The 17,132-nt window shown below is 45.3% G+C and overlaps 1 protein-coding gene across 1 annotated transcript in view; it reads right to left on the reverse strand.

Moving 5' to 3' along the window:
- The window catches only part of Ercc3 (ERCC excision repair 3, TFIIH core complex helicase subunit), a 30,376-nt gene that overhangs the window by 8,435 nt on the left and 4,809 nt on the right, over positions 1-17,132 (reverse strand). Inside the window, exons 5-11 of the mRNA XM_041660536.1 lie at positions 16,537-16,672; positions 16,219-16,383; positions 15,373-15,577; positions 13,866-14,180; positions 7,026-7,210; positions 5,233-5,435; positions 455-551 (exon numbers count right to left, since the gene is read on the reverse strand). Of these exons, the coding sequence (XP_041516470.1) occupies positions 455-551; positions 5,233-5,435; positions 7,026-7,210; positions 13,866-14,180; positions 15,373-15,577; positions 16,219-16,383; positions 16,537-16,672 (1,306 nt within the window). The remainder of the gene's footprint in view (positions 1-454; positions 552-5,232; positions 5,436-7,025; positions 7,211-13,865; positions 14,181-15,372; positions 15,578-16,218; positions 16,384-16,536; positions 16,673-17,132) is intronic.

Below are 17,132 nucleotides of genomic sequence, written 5' to 3' on the forward strand. Positions count from 1 at the left end.
CAAACAGAAGAAAAACCCTGGATCATATGGTGGCAGTGACACCACCCTGAAGCCTGGTCGACCAAGTCCACTGTGGCACTGGCCACCCACCATCAAGGCACATCAGGCACCAGGACAGAAGCTTCCCAAAATCCAGCATCTCCAGCTCCAAAAAGAAGCGTCAACCAAATACCTGCTTTTGCCACAGTAGGTAGCACACATTAGTGCCTTCTATAAAGGAAATACAATTTAAATCTCTACTTCCCAGGGAGATGTGGGACAAACCCGAGGAGCAAAACGCCCCCACAGATAACCTGTAAGACATAAGAACCCTCCGTTATTTCACACCTCCCAGAGCTGCCACCCCTAACCATCATCCTGGGCTGGAAAGCAAGCACAGGAGGCCTTTAGCAGGTATGAACCATGTCCAAGAGCTCAGGTGCACCTCACGGGCCCACCATCCAGTGCCACATACCTTGGAGATGAAGATAGTGTTGATTTTGGGGTTGTGCTTGAAGTTCTGGAGAATCTGCATCCTCTCTCCCTGGGACGTGGGCCCATAGATGAAAGGTCTAGAGAATAACAAGGGGTTTTAGAAACAACACAGGATCACACATGGGATTAGAAACTACTTTTGCTAGCTGGGCGGTGATGGCGCACACCTTTAATCCCAGCACTCAGGAGGCAGAGACAGGCAGATCTTTGTGAGTTTGAGTCCAGCCTGGTCTACAGAGCTAGTTCCAGGACAGGCTCCAAAGCTACAGAATTCTGTCTCGAAAAACAGAAAGAAAAAATAAGAAAGAAACCGCTTTGGGGAAAAGCACTGACTGCTCACCTGGGCTCACAAGGTAACTAAAGCAGGGTTCAAGTTTGGCATCTTTGCTTGCATTTCATGTTTGTGTCCTCTTCTTTCTTTCTCCTTTTTTCTGTATACCAGCCCTAGCTGTCCTGGAACTAGCTCTGTGGACCAGGCTGGACTCAAACTCACAGAGATCTGTCTACCTGTGTTCGTTCTTCCTTCATTTCTTCCTTTCTTTTTTTCTTTCTTTCTTTCCTTCTTTCCTTCTCTCTCTCTCTCTCTCTCTCTCTCTCTCTCTCTCTTTCTTTTCTTTTCAGTTTTTCGAGACAGGGCTTCTCTGTAGCTTTGGGGCCTGTTCTGGAACTAGCTCTTATAGACCAGGCTAGTCTCAAACCCACAGAGATCTGCTTGCCTTTGCCTCCAGAGTGCCAGGATTAAAGGTGTGCGCCACCACCATCAGGCCTGTATCCTTTTCTTACGGATAAATTCTGCTTGACTATGCAGACTATGCTTGACTATGCTTGTGTGGTGGTTTGAATGAGAACGGGCCCCACAGGTGCGTATGTTTGGACATTTGGTCCCCAGTTGGTAGAACTGTTTGGGAAGGACTGGGAACTGTGTCCTTGTCAAAGGAGGCGGACCACTAGGGCGGGTTGGAGGTTTCAAGTCTCCTATCATTCTTAGTGCCCCCTCTGCCTCCTACTTGAGGATCAAGATGGGCACGCTTAGCTGTTCCTACTGCCATGCCTTCTCCACCATTATGAGCTCTCTCTTTTTGACTCCATTAGTCCAAATTCAACACTCCTTTTATAAGTTGCCTTGGTCATGGCATCTTTTCACAGCAATGGAACAGTAACTAAGACACTCATGGCTTAGGAATGTCTGCCTACCCGACCTGTCTCATCCTAGCAAAGCATCGATGAAGGCACACTTGTCCAGCCTGTATGTCATGGCTTTTGTTTTATTTTATTATATTTTATTTTGTCATGTTTGGTTGTTCTCTCAGAAGCCTGTTCTTTTCTAATGAAAGACAGGAAGAGAGTGGATGTGGAGAGGAAGGGGGAGCTGAGAGAAGAGGGAGGGGAAACTGTAATCAAGATACATTCTGTGAGAAAATAATTTATTTTCAATAAATGTAAAATACTTAAGAAAAAAAAGGAACAACAACCAAAAAGGATGAAGTACAGATGTTACTGTCCTACACTCACATTCTCCTTGGATTAGAGAAGAACAAAGCCTGTGGCAGGACAGACAACCCCTCCACACATGACTGTGAGCATAACTGTCTACATGGGAAGACTACACATCCTAGAACTGGTGAGCTGCAGGAGCCAGGTATAACACATTCACAGCTTATCAGCCCACCCTGTAGGACCCAGGCTGACACAAGGATGCTGGGCCATACCTTGGCCAGAACTGCTTAATTATGTGTGCCTCGGCCCTTGTCTCAATGCATCAAACTCTTAGGTGGATGAACCTGGGGCCACTGGACACCTCCTATTTCTCTTGCCAAAACACACTGACTAAATAAACCTGTCTCTGTTTTTTACCAATCCTTGTCTGTTAGGACTGCTGAAGTCTGGCCTTTTGCCCTGAAAGTCCAGCAGCTAACACCCGAGGAAGCCATCATGTCAGCACGTCAGTAGAGCTGTGACACCGAGTGCTGCAGACCTCTCTTCTCACCAATACCCCTCCCCCCTTCCCCCAGAGTACAGGCCCAGGCTCACCACTCTCCACAAGCCCTTCTCTTGTTTGTTTGTTTTGTTTTTCTGGTTGGTTTAGTTGTGTATTGTTTTGTTTTAAGATATGGCTTCATAGGTACTGCACGCTGGTCTGGAAATTACAATGTAGCCAGGCTGGCTCAAACTCATGATTCTCTTGCCTGTCTTCTGAGAACCAACAAAACTTGTGAGCATCATGAATTCTAGCACCTTTTCAGCTTTGCTTTTTCCTGCCTCAGGGTCTATAGCTCGAGGCAGAGTCTATTGATTTTACAAAATGGTGGGAACAACCAAGAAAAACACTGTTGCACCCTAGCCAAAGGGCAGCTGAAAATGAAGACGCTGGAGTCTGTTCTTCAAGAAGTGAGTGAGCAGGGCGGTGGTGGCGCACGCCTTTAATCCCAGCACTCGGGAGGCAGAGGCAGGCAGATCTCTGTGAGTTCGAGACCAGCCTGGTCTACAAGAGCTAGTTCCAGGACAGGCTCCAAAACCACAGTAAAACCCTGTCTCAAAAATCCAAAACCACAGTAAAACCCTGTCTCAAAAAACCAAAAAAAAAGAAAAAGTGAGCAGAAAGGAACCAGCCTTGAGCTGTTCTCCCTTAACACTTGGTCTCATTTGTGGGGAGGCTGGGCAGGGCCTAAACAGCTGCACATTCAGACAGGGGCCTTTGGACAGCCCAGATGTCCCTGGCACTGTGAGGATCCAGGGCCCCGCATAACCCTAACATTTTCTGCATATCACGCTAGAGAAAATGCTAGGAAGCCACACTCATCAGAGCAGGTTTAGGGCTTCCTTTTTAAAGTCCTCCGTCCATCTGGAAAATAACTCGTACAGTTGCAGGCCCTTGAATTACGAGGAAATGGAACGAGGTACCATTCCCACCATGACGGATTCTCACTTGTAGAACAAGGACCCCAGGCACAAGCATCCTCTGTGATAAGTGAAGCAGCTCAACGTGACCAAGAGGCAAAAGAGGTGCAGAGGGGCAAATCGCCTTCCTGTGGCCACATAGATGGGAATTCGCTTGTGCCCTCTGCCCACTCCCACTGTCACACAGCATCAGTGTCCGGTAGTGGACTGCAATGAAGATAGGAAGACGGAGACACCTGGAAGTTCTCTGACACATACCAGGGCTTTTGCCACAAGCTAAGAATAAACAAGGCCCAGAGTCCACAGTAAGAAAATAAAACATGTTGTGAAGAAGGGATATGGGAGTGATAAGAGAATGGAACTGGAAAGTGAAGATGGGTTCCAGAGTGTCATGGTTTGAAAGAAAATGGCCCCCAAAGGGAGTGCCACTATTAGGAGGTGTGGCTTTGTTGGAGGAAGTGTGTCACTGTGAGGGCGGGCTTTGAAGTCTCACATATGCTCAAGACACTGCCCAGTGTGTCAGATCACTTCCTGTTGCCTGCAAGATACAGAACTCTCAGATACTTCTCCAGAACCATGTCTGCCTGCACACCACCAACTGCAAGCAAGCCACCCCAATTAAATGTTTTCCTTTATAAAAGTTGCTATGGTCATGGTGTCTCTTCACAGCATTAGAAACCCTAACTAAGACACAGAGGGAGGCAGGCAAGAGAAAGGAAATGAAGAATTCAAAGATGACAAAGTTTCTCTCCTTCAACCTGCCAGGTCATGTGCCCAGCTTTGAAACTGCAGATGAAGCTCCAATGCAAGAAACTGCTCTGAGGATTTCTAAGATGCGTCTACAGAAAGCTCCACGATGGCAAGCGGGGACAGCTCTCGTCCTACAGGCCAGAGAAGAGTGGAAGAATGAGGAGCAGGAGTCCAGCAGGAAAGAAAAACAGCTGAGAGGTCCATGATGCTACTGAGAGGGGGTTCATGCTTACAAAAGGAATTTGGGGAAGAATTAATATGCAGAATGCCAAAGCAACAAAGCAATTATAATTTCCAGGAAAAACAAAACATGTTCATTAAAAAAAAATGCAATCAGAGCATACTATAAAACCCTGCCTGGACAATGCTGGCACAGTCAGAACAATGTAACACTGAGTATTCGTTTAACCCCCAGCTCAGACTGTTATCATGTTAGGAAGGAGGAGTGCAGAATGTCATATGCAAGAAAGCTAAACCTCAACTCTCACACTAGAAGTCAATAGGCAATTTCTATAACAACAAACCAAAAATTGTCACAAAGCTACAAGCTAAAAAGTAAAAAAAATTAAACACAAAAGAGTTGAAAGTGGCTCTTTCAGGGAACTGGGTAGGCAAACAGGTACCAGAAACTGCTCATCTATCACAACAGACCACAGCCCTGAAACATGAGCCCAAATGAGCCTCTCTTCCCTTCAGTGAAGTCTATCAGATCACAGAGATGAGAAAAGCTAGTACACCTGGGATACGAGCCACTCCACCTTGCCCTACTGACCCGGGACCGTGCAATCTGGCCTCAGCTCCAATCCCAGGTCTCACTTAGCTTGAACCATTGACTCATTGGCCTTTGGAGTCCAGTGCTGGGAGATCAGATTCCTCTTTCTTTTCTACAGCTGCTAGCCTCTGACCCTCACTATATGCTCCTATGTCTTTTCTACAACTGCTAGCCTCTGACCATGACTATATGCTCCTATGTCTTGCCAGCTACTGAGAAAGGGCAGAGAACAGAAATCCTTAGATCCCAGAGAGTTCTTGAGAGGTCACAGAAACAGGCACCCCCATATTCTCAACGGCAAGGGGATTTGGAGGCAAGTCAAAAATTTTATCTCTTACTTGTTCAACCGAATGGCATATTCCTTCAAGGCAAATACGTTGTCGGCAAAGACAATAATCTTGTCATTCCTCCGCTCATGGAACTTGATCAGAAACTGGCAGGCTCGAAACTTGTTGGGATTCATGGTGTACAGCAGGATGCGCTTCTTAGTTTTAATTGCCACATACTCCCGGTAGAACTCAGGAGACATCGGGCACCAAACCTGAGACAGTAAGAATAAGGGATAAGGGGATCATTTTGCAAAACAAAACATCACACCATTAAGGACCTTTGATGCTGTTTATTTAGAAGAATCAGCTTCGAAAAAAAATTCAAATATCAGTGGCTTGAATGGCTCAACAAGCAGAGGTACTTGGACTTACAAAGCCTAGTATCTGAGTTTGATTCTCAGACTCCAGAAGGTAGTAAGAGAGATACAATCCCCGAGAGTAGTCCTCACCCTACACAGGCACACTGAGGCATGTGTATGCCTCGTGCGCGCACACACAGACACAGACAGACACACACACACACACACACACACAAGAAATACTTTTTTAATTAAAAAAGCAAAAACAATGGTAGGTGAATTTTTATCTCAATATAAAAGTCATTCTTTATTCCATGACTCCAGTTTCATACAATCAAATGTCTAAAAATACTAAATGGAAAAATCCACCAGACACACAACTCATGAAGTTTAAACTGACACCATTTGAGTAATGAAATCTTATGCACACCCATTCTACTACGCCCAGACTGTCAATCATCTCCTGCTCTAGCTTATCTGCACTGTACATAATTCCTGCTCATGAACCGCTGTCTTAATTACTGTACCGCCTGGCCCAGTACTGCAATGCTTGTACTTAAGTAACACTCACTTAGGAATACTACTAATAGCCTTAAAGTACACGTACAGTGATGCTGGCAGCTTAAATATACCAAAGAGAGGCCATGAAGTTCCTCCTCTACTTGAAAGTACTTGACTTAGGAAAAGAAAAGATAAAACTCATGCTGAGGTTGCTAAGAGCCACAGCAAGTGTGATTCTGATACCATTAAAATGTAAAGAAGAAAAGGAAACTCCAGCTGGGTTTTCTATCAAGCCTCACAGAGCAGAAGTTATGACTCTATTACATAACAAGTGCTTAGTTACAAAGCAAATGCCATTAAGTCAGGAGATTCAGACTATGCAGTATCTGGCGTTTAGTGAGGGTCTTAGAAAACGTGACCATGGGTAGGAAGGGAAAACCAGAGTACAACTATTAATCAAATTTAATACATAGAGCCATATCTTTAATCTCAGAACTGCAGAGGCAGCAGAAGGCGAATCTCTGTAAGTTAAAGCCAGCCTACAACCTATATAGGATGGTTTTGTCATTCGTTCAAAAACTTACCTTTGACTATGGATTTTAGCACACACTCGTGCAGTATTCACTAAAAAACAGTATTAGAAAAACGTGTCCTCAGAAATAACACCATAAGGACCAATCTATTCTCTTAGGACTTTGGCACTGGCAACCTGAGTGGTTGCCCACTCAGGCTGTTGCAGCAATGCTGCAGGGCAAAGGTGGACAGAGTGCCCAGAGTTCATCACACGAGGAGCAGAGGCATGGTCTGTACTGGCTTACCAACTTTACCACATGGCAGAGACAGAGGATTCCACCACACTGTGCTCTGAGGTATGGCTCGCCTATCAAGGTATGGCCTGCTCATTTAGACTGGGTCCTGACCTGTTTGTCTGCCCATGAGGAATGGGAGACTCCTCCCATTGGAGGAATCCTTACTTCACAAACCACTCAGGGGTGCAAATACCTCGGCACACTGGACTTTGGCGATGTACCCGTTGTTCTGCAGCTCCATCCAGTTGGCTTCATAAAGTTTGGGCCCAATCAGGAAATTTAAGTCAACGATTTTGTCGTCTTCCCGAACAAGAGTTGCAGTCAAACCCAGCTTACAGTGGGCCTGCACAATGGTCAGTACCCGCCGGAACATTTTGGCTGTGGACAAAGGGAAGATTCACATCATTACTTCTACACTGAGAAGGAACCACACACAGCTTGAAGCTTGGCACTGATCTGCCGCACCATATGGCTGACCCTGGGACTAGAGCTGAACTCTGGCTCCAGACAAGAACAACAAAGCAAGAGTGTTTCAGCATGGCTTTAGAACTGCTCAAAGATAGAAAGAAGAACAAGGGATAAATGACTTCAAGGAGTTCCAAGTTCACAAATGCCAGAATTCTCCTACCAACACTGTCTAGAGTCCAGACAGCAGTAGCAAATATGACTTGACTTCAAGCCACACAAATCATTCATCCTGAAGCTTGTCCCCAGGTTACAGCTAGGGAAGCTGGGATGTGGGGGTAGAGAGGAAGCCAGCTCTGCTCTGCCTTCTACCATTCCCCCTTACACCAGAGAGCAAACAGAGCTCACGGGAATGATGAAGCTCAGTCACTAGTTTGCTTAAGCATCCTTCTTCTCTGATTCCCACAAAGATACCACTTAAATCAGGCATGGTGGTACATGCCTTTAGACTCAGCACTCTGGAAGCAGACACAAGAGGATCGTTCAGAGTTTGAGGCCAGCCTGTTCTATATAGTTAGTTCTAAGACAGCTAGGACTAGAGTGAGACCCGTCTCAACAAAACACCCAACAATACCAATGAGACTTACTTTCATCAAGAAGCAACTTTGATTTTCTTCCTTTTTTTTTTTTTTTGTGTGTGTGGTTTTTCAAGACAGGGTTTCTTTGTAGCTTTGGAGCCTGTCCTGAAACTAGCTCTTGTAGACCAGGTTGGCCTCAAACTCACAGAGATCCGCCTCCCTCTGCCTCCCGAGTGCTGGGATTAAAGGCGTGCACCACCACCGCCTGCCTATAATTCCTGATTTTATCAAATAAACAAATAAATGGGAAACAACTTTTTAAAACTCTTGTGTGGGTATGCTTATGTGTGTGAATGCAGCTACCCACATGCTACAGCACATGTGTGGACATTAGAAGACCACCTCATCCTCCTTGTCTGAGGCAGGGTCTTTTTGTGGTGTACTATTGCATATGCCAGGGATTCTGTTGCTGCCACCTTCTGTCTTCCTACAAGACAGGAGTGCTAGGATTACAGATAAAACTTAGCACATCCACAGAGTTTGTGGGTTCCCAAGACTTGAACCCTAGTCCTCCAATTTGTAGGCTTCCATGGCCACAGCTTTTAAAACTTTTAACACTTTGGAAGAAGATTAAGATGTTTTAAGTTGGGTGACCAATGAGATGGCTTAGCAGATGAAAACACTTGCTGCCAGGTTTAATGACCTGAATTCAAAGTCTGGCATCAACATGGTGGAAGGAGAGAATCAGCTCCTGCTGACCTCCAAACCCTGAACATGGCATACACATGCTCTCCCCAAAAGTAAATATAATTTTTTTAAAAAGAGTTTTGGGCTGGGCAACACGTTTTGAGGACAGCCCACCCCCACACCCCACAGGGAGCTGTTACTCTACTCAATAAAACCTGGCTTGCCTGCTGATGGAGGAAGGTCATTGGCTAAAAAAAGAAACTGCTTGGTTGGCCCTCATAGGTTAAAACATAGGTGGGAGGAGTAAACAGAATAGAATGCTGGGAGGAAGAGGAAGTGAGCTCAGACTCGACAGCTCTCCTCTCGGGGGCAGACGCCTCAGAGAGACGCCATGCTCCCATCTCCAGGGCGGACACGACAGCTCTGCTCTCTGAGACACACGCGATCAAGCTCCGACCCAGGATGGACGTAGGCTAGAATCTTCCCGGTAAGACCGGTGCTCACAGATTATTAGAGATGGGTTGATCGGGATATCAGAATTAGCCAGTAAGGGCTAGAGCTAAAGGGCCAAGCAGTGTTTAAAAGAATACTGTTTCCGTGTAATTATTTCGGAGAATAAGCTAGCCATGTGGGCAGCCGGGGTGCTGGGGACCGCCGCTCTTATCACTACAGCCTGCTTTTCCAAAGGAGGAAAAAAAGTGTTTAACTCATGGAGTCGGAGGTGTAGCTCAGTGGAAGCTTCACAAACATGAAACCCTGGCTTCAATCTTCAGTACACACAGTATCATGTTTAGTCTATAATATAATTAAAGATGGGGCCAATGATCCTCTAAAAAGAAACCCAATTGTTGGAGAAAAGAGGCCGCTTGTCGGTTCCCGGCTGCCTGGCTAGCTTAGACCCAAAATAATCACACAGAAACTGTAATAATTAAATCACTGCTTGGCCCAATAGCTCTAGTTTTTTACTGGGTAACTCTTACATATTAATTTAACCGATTTCTATTAATGTGTGTATTGCCAATGGCAGTGGCTTACCAGGTAATGTTCCCAGCGTCTGTCTCAGGCGGAAGATCCATGGCTTCTCTCTGACTTTGCCTTCCTTCTCCCAGCATTCAGTCCAGTTTTCCCTACCTACTTAAGTTCTGCCCTATCAACAGGCCATGGCAGTTTCTTTATTCATTAACCAATAAAAGCAACACATAGACAGAAGGACTTCCCAATCCACCCAATTGGAAGATGAAGAGGCCAGAATATTCCAAAAGACAAATCAAACCAAAGAGTCATAGAAGAACAGAATGGACAGACTCCAAGTAAATGATCAGTTTTAAGTACCATACACAAAAACAATTTTTGAAAACTTCTATGTGCAAACACAACAAAAATTATACCAAAACACAAAAGAAGGCACAAGCAAACAAAACGTTCATGTCATGGTTATCTCTGAGCAATGATTGCTGACCCAAACAAGTAACAGCAAAGGATCCCAGGCTTTCCTTTCTAACAGGAGCATTGGAGACCCAGGCAACAAGTGCAACACAGTGTAGGCCTGGGAGGCAGAACAGCTAACAGGGACAAAGGAGAACTTGATCTGAATTTTTTCGACTCTGCATCTTCTAGGCCATTTCTGGCAGCTACCACAACTGCCCCAGGTGAGTGAGGCACGTTGTACTGAGAGGACCCTTCACAGTCACAGATGGAGCACTGAGCACATCACCCCTCTGTCAACAGAGACCACCACCCTGACTTCTGTCAAAGAAGTCTGCCTTCTTGAATTTCACATAAATGGCATCACCTTCCTCCCTCTGGGTGAAGTTTGCATCACTGTTATGTAAAGCTAAGTCTACAGTTCATTTGGGATGTCTCAACTGTACCTCTGAATCTCTAATGCCAAGGAAAGTGCTCAATAAATGCTTGTTAAGTCAGGAGGACTGGCCGGGTGGTGGTGTGTGCCTTTAATCTATATGAGGCTGGGGAGCAAACCTAGAGGTGCGTGTGTTAGGCAAGCACTTTACTAACTGAGCTTTTCTAGTTCATTACAACACAAAAGTATTAATAAATTGCCCCAACAAGGTTCCTTCTTAAAAGATCAGTAAGAGAAAAGCTTATCTTTTGAGACCTCAAAGATAAAGCGCTTTGCTGGATCCAATGTAATCAAAGTAGGACATCAGAAAATTTACTGATTTGCTCACATCTCTATTTAATAGCAGCTCTTGGGGCTTGACTGCCAGTCAATAGGGCTCGCAGTGTTATTAGTTCATCCTCCATTGTCAGAGCAAAACGAACACTAAAGTACAAGATTAGGTAGCTCCACTTGTGTGGACTCTTGTGAGAGCCTCACAGTAGATACAGCATCACACATGCAGAAAAGCTCCCACGGAGTCTGGAAGCCTTGCTCTTTTATAACCACTTGCTCTTGCAGTTAGCAGGAGCTAACTGGGATCCCAGGAGAACAGAATTAATCCCATCTGCCGGTGATACACACAACCAAAAGCCTTCTCTTCAAGACTCCACCATCTCTGAGAATTGCCTTCAATATATGAAATCTTCCTTCCTTCCTTCCTTCCTTCCTTCCTTCCTTCCTATTGTTTTGTCTGTGTTTTGTTTTGTGAGACAGGGGTTTCTCTGTATAGCCCTGGCTGTCCTGGAACTCACTCTGTGGACCAGGTTTACCTCAAACTCACAAAGATCCACTTGCCTCTGCCTGAGTACTGAGATTAAAAGCAGGCACCACCATCACCTGGCTCAACACAGGAACTCTTACACAACACACTCAAAGGCCTGAACTCAAAGCTTGGTTTCACTTTTATACCCAAAGACAAACCAGTGATGTTGGGAACCAGACCAGAGAACAGAGACCACACTAAGAACTTTAGGACTATGACCTGATACTAGGCTCCCACACGCCTGAATTTGAGATTTTTGTTAAGAACAGCAGTATGCATTAAGTACACTCTCAGGAAGACTACACTCTCAGCCCTCCCAGGCTTCATACCCAGCCCAAGGGAAATACTGTAGAACAATCTTAAACTCATTTAAAACACGACTTTCTACACCATCAGCTTTAATGCTGGCAGACCTGACACCCATACTCTTGAAGGTTGAGTTTCTAAATTATCATAAAATAAATGTGATAGGGAAGGGGTATCAGTTCCATGAACTGTAATATATATATATATATATATATATATATATATATATATATATGAATAGATAGATAGATAGGTAGGTAGGTAGGTAGATACATAGATAGATAGATAGATAGATAGATAGATAGATAGATATTTGTATGTCTACACCAAAATCAGGACATAGATCAATTCATTGCTCCCTCATAACTGCCTAATATGCTGGTCATTTGTGTCCTCCTTGAGTGCTGCCCCAGCAACCACTGGCCTGTTCACTAACATGATGGTATCTTTTTGACAATGTCATGTACGCGTAACCACACACTTCTTTCAGCACCATGCCCCTGAAACTTAGACAAGCTATTGCATGTTCATTCATCTTTACTGACAAGTTGTGTTCCGGTGTACAGATGTGCTGTCGTCTGCTATTTTAAACATCCCCAGATGACCACTGAATTTTGGAGATTATGAATAGAGTTGCTATGGAAACATTTAAGTATAGATATTTCTACATAAATCTCTTCTCATTTCCAACAGTGTACAGAAAAATCATGCTGTGATTTTACAGTGGATGTCGATTTGTTCTAGAGGAACCATCAACTCTGCGATGCCTCTGATCTAAAACCTCCTCTGCACTGGTCATGCCAGGATTCTCATTTTAGCCATTTTATTTGGAGTAAAGTGACATCTTGTGTCTTAATCATCATTTCCCTGATGGCTAATGATGCTTATACTGTTAGTGCAGACACAGCATGTGAATATCCTTGCTAATGTTGTTTCCTAACGTTCTGAATTCATCTGACAATGCAAATCAGTATGTCTAAAGTCTAACAGACTCCCGGTTGTTCCCTGCTAAGTAGCAAGCTGTTTCCAAAGCTATCTCATTTCAATGAACGCCCTGCTGAGCTTCCTTCACTCAAACTAAAGCCTTAGTCTCATCTTTGATTTTGCCTTCCTTTCTGCCCTCATATTTAACCTGTTCATGGGATCTCTGTGGCCTGTCCAATCAGATTGCCTTCATCTTACTGTCTTCTCCCTGGCTCAAGCCTTCTCTTGGGACTCCATAAGTCTACTCCTTTCATTGCTCCCAAAGTGCTTATGCTCAGTAGCCAGAGTGATTCCTATTGTAAGTCAGCTCAGGTTACTCTCTGTTTCCGATCCTTAGATGGTTTCTTCCTCAGAGATGAGCAGTATAAGCCACATCTCCACCCAGGTCTATGAGCTGTGAAGCTGCTCTGGCACCTGCACCAGGGCAGCCTCGACTGCTCTCTCAGAACTTCTCTGCGGACACTGTCTGAGCATGCCAAGGTCTTTTTTGTTTTGTTTGTTTTTCGAGACAGGGTTTCTCTATGTAATGGTTCTGGCTGTCCTGGAACTCACTTTGTAGACCAGGCTGGCCTCAAACTCAGAGATCTGCCTGCCTCTGCCTCCTGAGTGCTGGGATTAAAGATGTGTGCCACGACCTGCCAGTGCATGCCAAGTTCTTTACCACAAGGCCAGTACCTTGTCGTTTTCCCTTCTCAAAGACATCCAGTCTCTGCTGGACCATCTATCAGCATCTCTAGTTATCCTCAGACATATACAGACCCTGGAAAAGCTCTCATCATACAAAAAAGACACCAACGGTGGACAGCCCATTTTCAGTGTTCTGAATGTTCTCTGTAAAAAATACTGTTGTGTTTCATTAAAAGAAGGCTGAAGTATCAGTTGTCAGTGTGTAATATAAATCTGACTTCTCCAATTGCAGGCGTATCTTTTTCTTACAACAGCATCAGTGATACAATCTATCAATCTGCTGTAAAAGTCACCCATTTAGAGTACAATCCAGCAGGTTTTAGTAAGTTCTAGAGCAGTGCAACCCTGACTATGGTCTAGCTTTAGAACATCTCCTGCACCTCTACTTTCAGTCAGTCCGCATTTTCCTCTGCATTCTAAGGCAACCCATGCTGCGTTCTGATTCTAGATCAGTGGCTCTCAACCTTCTTAACTCAACGACCCTTTAACACAGTTCCTCATGTTGTGGTGACCCCACAATAATAATATAATAAAATATTTTATTATAATAATAATAAAATTATTATTACTACTACTATTTTGGAGAAAGGGTTTTTCTGTGTAGCCCTGGCTATCCTGGAGCTTGCTCTTTGCTAGTCAGTAGGTAGAATACACAGCAGTCACCTGCAACCTCCAAATGGGTCAGCTTTTATCTGCATAGACAGTCAGCCTCCACCTCCTCACCTGGAATGGTGTGCACCTCGTCAAGGATCATGAGGCCCCACTCCTGGGTTTTGAGCCACTCCATCACTCTCTCAGCCTCCCAGGACCTTTTGGTGGTGTGGCCCAGCATAGAATAAGTGCTAATGGCAATCGAGCAGCCGATGGGCTTGTCCTTGGCATCCGAGGTGAAGCGGCAGATCTGGCTGTCATCGATGGTTGACCACATCTTAAACTGGGCTTTCCACTGCTCCACAGACACAGCCGAGTTGCCCAGGACCAAGCAGCGCTTTCTGACAGTACACGCAGCAGTCACACCAACCAGGGACTTCCCAGCACCTACAATCAACCAAAGGGTGACGCTACCCAACAGCAGAGTGAAACAAAGGTCAGGAACAGATAGAATGGCTCAACAGGACCAGAATCTAGGCAAAATCCATAAACTGGTCCTCAGAGACAGTATCTGTAAGGCACTCACTGCTTCAGGCTGCATTCTTCATAAAGAGATGACACACTTAGTACTTGTTTATGAGAATTAGTAGAAGGCCCTTCGGTAGCTCCTTATATGTTTCTCACATAAATGGTAAAATGTTAGAACCAACAATGAGAAGGATGCTCCTGCTACCATTAGTTTAAAGAAGGGAAGGCTGGAGTGAAGAGCATTTGCCCATGGTCACAGGTACCCAGCACACAATGTAGGCAAATGACAGCTTTAAACTAATAGGACAATCAAGGCTCAAGAAAGCACAAAGTGTGCACGCTCCTGGCAAAGTCAGAGAAGACAAAAGTCTTTCAACTTCTTACTTTAGTTTCCCCTTCCATTAGAAGATTAAGATGAAAAAAATCAAACTGTTCAATGATTTCACTTTATCTCTGACATGACCTGTGAAGCTTTCTGAAGAGAACTGAAGGCAGAGGCCCATCCCTGCAAACTGTGTCCAGGTTGGAGTTCCCAGATGATTCTGTAATGGCCTCTGGTTGTGAACCTAGGTAGACCTGACACTGAATTGTGAACTCTGACGAAAAGGGGTGCGCGTGTGCAAACGCGTGTGTCTGCTGCCTTTCCTCACACCCATCACAAGCCATCCAGGAACAAGCAACACTTCTGGAGAGGCAGCCTCCAGATTACATTTTACAAGACTGACTTCACTGGGTAGGAACTGTGCTACATGCCCAGCAGCACGGCCTCTACCCGTACAGCTCCAGGTTTCTCTGACACCTCCATTATCAGTCAGGACTTCACGGGTTCCTTAGTGGAGCCATTCACAGCCCTTCTCTGCGCCAACTGAACGAGCTCTCATATACCCGCAGGGCCTTGACTAAGGGCAGCACAAAGCAAGCACTTCGATAAATATCAGTTCAGTCCAGAATCAGGAAGTGGTCTGACCATGGCCATTCACAGGTAAGGTGCTAGCAGGGAGACACACTGAGTAGGGCAGGAGGCAGCCAGCAGACAAAAGCATATTGGCTGGAGGAGTGGGAGGACCTCCTGCAACAAAAGCAGAGCCTCTTTCACTCAGGCCTCACTTACCACAGGGAAGAACGATGACTCCAGAGCGTGCTCGCCCGTTTCCAAACATCTTCCGCAGGCTCTTCTCCTGATAGGGTCTGAGCACGGCTGTGGGCTTCAGGTCAATGTTGATGTCGGGGTTGAGAGAGTCATTCCGGAAGTCATACTCTGCCAGCAGAGGGTACTCTAAGTAGATGCAGCGCTTCTGCAGCTCCTCGATCATTTCCTAGGAGCCAGCAGAGGACACTTGAGAATCTCAACTCCAAAACGCATTCGAGACAACATTCAAAAAGGCCTCATGATCAATATCTGGAGTTTTATCTAGATGAACACAATTTCAGATATTACTTGCCAACAAGAAGGTTAGCACAGAAAAACAGCACAAACTAGGAACATGGGCAAAACAAATTTTTTTTGTTTAGTGGGTTGTTTTTTCTTGTTGCTTTGGTTCTTGTGAGACAAGTGGCATCTAGCCCAGGCCAGTCTTAAATTCACTGTGCAGTCCAGGATGACCCTGAACTGCTGACTCCTCCTGGCCTCCGCCCTTCCAGGCTCAGATTTCAGACACACACTACCACACCATTTATATGGTGCTAGTGACTGAACCCAGGGACTTAGACATGCTAGGAAAGTTATTCTACCAACAGAGCACCATCCCTGGTCTCCTCAAAATTAACTTTAATCAGAACCAAAATGGATCCTGTGGAAACTAGCCTCCTAGCCCCAAGAAGGACATTCAGACCATAATCACCTCAGGAGAATATCAGGGGCCAACTGGTAAGAACAAAACCGGAAACGTACAGGGATCCCTTTCTCTCGGAGTAGAGGGTGCTGGACTGGTAGACAAACCAGGAAGCATTCACTAACCTGCTTGACTTCAAAGGAGACTGTCTGGGTCTCTTCTTCCTCTTCCTCATCCTTGTCCATTTGCTCATAAAAATCAAACAGGTCTTTGGGGATGTCAGATTTGGCCTGTGGATCTACTACCTGGGAGGTAGAAGGCCCGCCACTGCCATCTGCAGTCTTAGAAATCTGGAAGAGAAAGGCAGTTGAGACTCTTGTTATCAGCCATGAACTGACGCTGTAAGGGACAACAGCAGCAGGGCGGCTAGCCTGCCATTCCCGGGTTACAGGAGAACTGAGGTCCTAAGTTCCCAGCCCCAGGTAACCCAGAAGCTCACGCACAGCAGATCTGCTTGTGAAGGTCTCTGTGATGAGTTCCGTAGCCTCCCCCTCCGCGTTCCTCAAGCGACATTCGCGGATCACAGGGTCTTGAAGAAGATGCTGGATGACATCAGGGTGGGAACTTTCAACAAAGTACCTAAAAGCAGGGAGGAGGGAAGTCCCTACTGACCGGCACACCATTTCCAGAACATTCTGCATCTAATTCAACTAGATGATCTGAAAATTATAGCCTCATGACTTCCCACACCTTTGTCAGATCAAATAGCTACAAGTGAAGACATAACACGCTGAGTCACAGGAAGGAGCACAGCTGAACGCAAGGCATAAATGTGTGCAGTCCGAGTGTGATCACTGCTTTGCTAGCGTTCTCTGAAACATCTATATAGAAACTACTATTGCATGTGGATAAGTAACACTGCAAATTTTAACTTCGAGAATTTTTTTTTCTTGTTTGTTTTTTTGTTTTGTTTTTAAGTCAGTGTTTCTCTGTGTAGCCCTGGCTGTCCTAGAACTCACTCTGTAAGACCAGGCTGGCCTCGAACTCAGAAATCAGCCTGCTTCTGCCTCCCAAGCGCTGGGATTAAAGGTGTGCACCA

Source organism: Microtus oregoni, unplaced genomic scaffold (assembly GCF_018167655.1).
Source record: "Microtus oregoni isolate MIOR12 unplaced genomic scaffold, Mior012 000011F_ref0000422, whole genome shotgun sequence".
Lineage (NCBI taxonomy): Eukaryota > Metazoa > Chordata > Mammalia > Rodentia > Cricetidae > Microtus > Microtus oregoni.